The 4,627-nt window shown below is 40.2% G+C and overlaps 1 protein-coding gene across 2 annotated transcripts in view; it reads right to left on the minus strand.

The window, feature by feature from the left end:
* LOC110020746 (cellulose synthase-like protein D2) overlaps window positions 1–2,984 on the minus strand; it is a 6,305-nt gene extending 3,321 nt beyond the window's left edge. The window contains exons 1-2 of one of the 2 annotated variants that reach the window (XM_020718953.1): window positions 1,777–2,984; window positions 5–658 (exon numbers count right to left, since the gene is read on the minus strand). In XM_020718953.1, the coding sequence (XP_020574612.1) occupies window positions 5–658; window positions 1,777–2,609 (1,487 nt within the window). In that variant the 5' untranslated portion in view covers window positions 2,610–2,984. Of the gene's footprint in view, window positions 659–1,776 lie in introns of both variants that reach the window. The other variant, XM_020718952.1, reaches the window with a different exon arrangement.
* Between the last annotated feature and the right edge of the window lie 1,643 nt (window positions 2,985–4,627).

Below are 4,627 nucleotides of genomic sequence, written 5' to 3' on the forward strand. Positions count from 1 at the left end.
CCCGGCCTTCACCCCCCCCCGCGCATGAAAGGCATCAGAACGCCGCCGTATGGCTTCCGGAAGAGCATTGATCCGAATCTTAAACTCGTCGTACTCTCTCTTAACCCGCCGCCGATCCCGGACGAAATCCGTCCGCACCTTATTCTTGTACGGATCGCGCTTCAGCCCGAAGTAGCTCTCCGGGTTGCGCGGCTCGATGGCGTGCTTGCGGCAGAACGGCACCCAAACGGAGGCGAACGATGCGGCCTCGGCCATGGCTTCGAAGGTGAGGAGGGCGCCGCCATCGTCGGAGATGTAGCACGAGAGCTTCTCGATGGGGTAGTCGGCGGCGAGGATGGAGAGGATTGTGTTGGCGGTGACGAGAGGAGGTTCTTTCTCGGGGTCGGCTGTGGAGACGAAGACGTCGACGCCAGGGAGGTCGGATTTGCCGGTGGGGTTTTGGGGGGAGGGGGATTCGAATTTGTCTTTGAGGACTTTGAGGTCGGTGATGCGGTTGACGGGGGAGAGTTTGGGGAGCTGGTCGAGGAGCCATGAGAAGGCGAACCAAATCTCGCAGACGACGGACATGCCCCATAGCCAGATGGCGTCGTGGTTCTTGTGAGTGATGCGCCATGCCAGAAACAAGCCGAGGACCCCCATGCGAATTATGATCAGCAGCCTGTATGTTCGCAAGAGGAAAAATTTCAACTTTGCAGGTATACATGGAAAAGAAGAAGAATGATACAAAAATTGGTTTGAGTATAGCCAATGGGCAGTTCAATAATGTGGCGTCATGTGTCAAGTAGGCCCTATCAAATTAGCCGGTGTCAAAAAATTATAAGGCCCACTTAACAGGTGACTCCTCTCCGCTCCGCATGTAATTTTTTTTAGTTTCTATGTAATGGAAAGGAAGAGCTTTATCATGAAAAAAAAAAAGGTAATTTTAGGGGTTTCCTAGCTTTAGTTGATGATGAAGAGAAAGAAGATGGACATGTTTGACTGCATTTTTGAGTTTCAGTAATTAAAGAAGGACTATCATGAGTTAATGTTACAATGCAATACTCCTATTCCAAAGCATATTCAATAAATTGTATTTCAGTAGAAGAATAGAATGGACGTCAAATAAGTTTATCTTCATTAAAGCAATATCCAATTTTTAATAGTATTTAGACATTTGGTTTCAATCATTTGTCCAATTTGACTGTTTGTTGTGCGTTGAAGCGGTTTCAGTTCCTTCAAATGGTGTACACTACTTCTACGCTACTTTGTTATCTACGTCATGTAATTAAAAATTAAAATAAAATAAAAGAATGAGCACCTCTTCTCCGTGCCAACCAAACCTATTTATCATGTATAATTAGTTATTAAATATTGAATTTGTCGTTAAGCACGAGTTTCAAGACCACCTGCCATTAGCCATTTCACCTAAAGATTTTCAAGGAGCTGATTAATTTTTATAAAACAATCATTTAAAATAGTAAATATAACTTTTAATCACTTACATTTTAAATATAACATTTTAATCATTTAAAAATTTTATATAAAATCTTCATATGTTATTTTTAGGAGGGTAATTATATATAAAAATAATTAAAATTTTATTTTTAAAATTTAAATGATTTATATTTAACATTTTAAATAGTTGAAATGCAAAAACTGCCCTTTTAAAAATGATATCGATAAAGCGGCAAAAAAAAAAAAAAAAAAAAAAAAAAAAAAAAAAAAAAAAAAAAAAAAAAAAATTGAAGTAAAACAAATAAAATTCATAATCTAGCTCTGCATGCAGCACAATCTCACCGGTAAGGACTAAGAACTGCAGCCGGAATTCTTAGCTTTCTAGTCAGCGGCCGCCATGCCTTACTTATGAGCTCCTTGGCCGGCGCCTTCTCCGCCACGCTCCCATCTGCACCACCTTCGCCGTCGCCGCTTCCGTCGCTTTCAACTGCTTCCTCCGGCCAAATCGCATTCCCATACCCGTAAGTCCCCTTCGTCTCAAACAACCACCGATTATGATCAAAGTCGCCACCTTTCATCGATCTCACCACCGACAACCTCCTATCCATTATCACCTCTTCCTTCGGCGGAGGCGCCGGCAACCGGCGCACGGCAATCCCCTTCTTTTCCCTCGCAATCCTGGCTACCTCATCCAAATCCGTCGCCTTGTATGGCTCCTTGCATCCGGGACACACACTCCTCCCGTTTCTTACCGCGTCGTCGAAACACTCGCGGCAAATTTTGTACTCGCACTCGCAGGGAAGAAGCGCCGCATTCCGCTCATCGCGCATCACCTTGCCGTCGCAGCCTTCGACGGCGCAAATCAGGGATTTTGTTGCGGCGTCTACAGCCGCAGGATCCGAATCCGTCATCTTGTCCATGAGATGGGCGCGCGTGACACTGTTGAAGCCTCCGGTAAAGAGCGAGCTGGAGACGTAGTGCTCCTCGATCTTGGAGGAGACCAACGGGTTGATTGGTTCCATTGAGACTGATAGAGGTCCGTTGTCCGGCGTCATGGGAAACTGAACCCGGTAGTTACGGAAGTCCACGCTGCTCATGTCGTTCTCCACATCGCCGAACGTCATCCTTGGCGGCGGCGGAGGCGGCGGCCCCCTGTTCTTCTTCCCCAAAAACATCGTTTCCGACGCCAAAGCTGTGTTCTTTGCGACTTGTTCTTTCTCTTTTTACCAAAGATCAGAACTTTTTGAAGATTACGCGGAGTAAAAAGAATGGAAAAGAAATCTCCGAGGATTCATCTCTTTCTGAAGTGAGAACAGGAGAGGAGGTGACGCTACGTGGGGTTCAATCGGAGCAAGGAAGTAGTATATATGTAAGAAAGGTGACCTTTTGTTGCTTGCAAGCGACGGAGAAATACAGATTAATGGAGTGCAGCTGGATCAAAGGAAAGTCAGACTGGGTCCAAGAGACGGATAGTATGTAGCCATGGAATGGCCGTCATCAAGATGTCATTTTTAATTGGTTTTAACGAAACAGCGCTTTCGGAAGAAGGCCGGCGAGGATTTGAAAGGACAGGAGGTTCGGTTCTCGCCGGCGCTTCAAGAACCGCGCACCAGCGGTTCACTTTTGAACCGAGATCGTGAAAAATCGGTTCGGGCATTGGACCGAGCGATTTCAATATGTTTTAAGAATAAAAGTTTAATTAACTTAGTATATAATAGTTTAAGGAAACAAGTGGCACTTGAATATTTTAAATACATTTTCTAAATAGAGCATGAAAATTTCAACTCCTTTTTTTACTATTAGTAATGTAAAATTTATATTATTAATCATAAAATCAATAGAAGAATGTAAAAAATTAATTAATCTTAGAATTAAGTAGTTAGTAAAAAATTAGTTTGATTTGTTAGTTCAACCTCAACTTTGTGATCCTAGTTCAAATTGATTAGAGAAGTGATTCAAAGTTTAAACTAGTTCACTAAGTGTTTGTTAAGAGTAGCTACAACGCTTTGAAGATGCAATTGTGGCGTAGCTATAGGAGAAGATATTGCGGGAAAATTGCTATTAGTGAAATTGTGCGTATGTTTATTAGTATCTGTTTTTGAAATAAAGAATGTATTACCCCTTATATTCACGTGTTGTTTTGTAAGTTAATCATTTCAAAATTAAGTCATACATAAGAACACAAAAAAAAATTCATATATTTTTAGAAAGTCACAATTCTAAAATATTATACTAAAAGTTATACATCACTTAACAACGAGTAATTAAAGTTTAAAATAATAATAACAATAATTAATATCATCATGATATTACTTTTAATGTTTAAAAGTTCAAATTTGTTGAAAAAAAAATTTCTTTCTAAAGTTACACTCTACATATGGTCACTATTTAAAGTGGATTTCTTAAACTTGTCGACCCATCTAAATAATTTTCAATCTTCAACTGAACCATTTTTGGGACACCTTTTAAATCTTTTCTCATAACTAGCTCCTCGTCGTGGTGTAAATACACAACAATGCAATTCGTAGTTGGAATATATAACTCTTGAGACAGTAGAAGCCCTTGAACTTATACTTCCTCAAAAACTAGAGTTTAATACATAAAATAAGCTTTTATTAATATTACAATGACATAATTACAAGAAAATTAAATAATAAGAAACATCCAAACTTCAATTCAAAATCATCCAAAATTATGATTTTAACAAACTTATAGTCAAACTAACTGACTCAAGCAGGTGAGCAAAATGACACTAAAGTTGGTCAAATCCGAGTCAAATCGAGCCCATATCGAGTTGTTAAGTCATCTTTAAAATCTTTTTGTATCAATTGAAAAGTCAAATGAATTCCAAATATGATAATCATTTAATTGAATCAAGCGTGAATCCAAAAAACCCAATATCACTAAATTCTGACATTATCAAAACACTAGAATAATTAAAAATGGACACTCGATTAAGGGAACGTCTTTGGGTCGTCCGATGAAGTGCACCTAATTATTTTCTTATTCGCAGGGAGGTATCTCATAAACCCTATAAATTGAGCCTTACCTCCTTGATGAAAGTGAACCGGAGGAAGCCCAAAGCTTGGAAGATAAGGAACTTATGTCCAATGTTTTACACCAAAGTTTCAACGAACATCGTCCGCTTTTGCAGCGGTTGACGACCTTCGACCATCACTCGTATGCTACCTTC

Source organism: Phalaenopsis equestris, unplaced genomic scaffold, assembly GCF_001263595.1.
Source record: "Phalaenopsis equestris unplaced genomic scaffold, ASM126359v1 Scaffold000107, whole genome shotgun sequence".
NCBI classification, from domain to species: domain Eukaryota; kingdom Viridiplantae; phylum Streptophyta; class Magnoliopsida; order Asparagales; family Orchidaceae; genus Phalaenopsis; species Phalaenopsis equestris.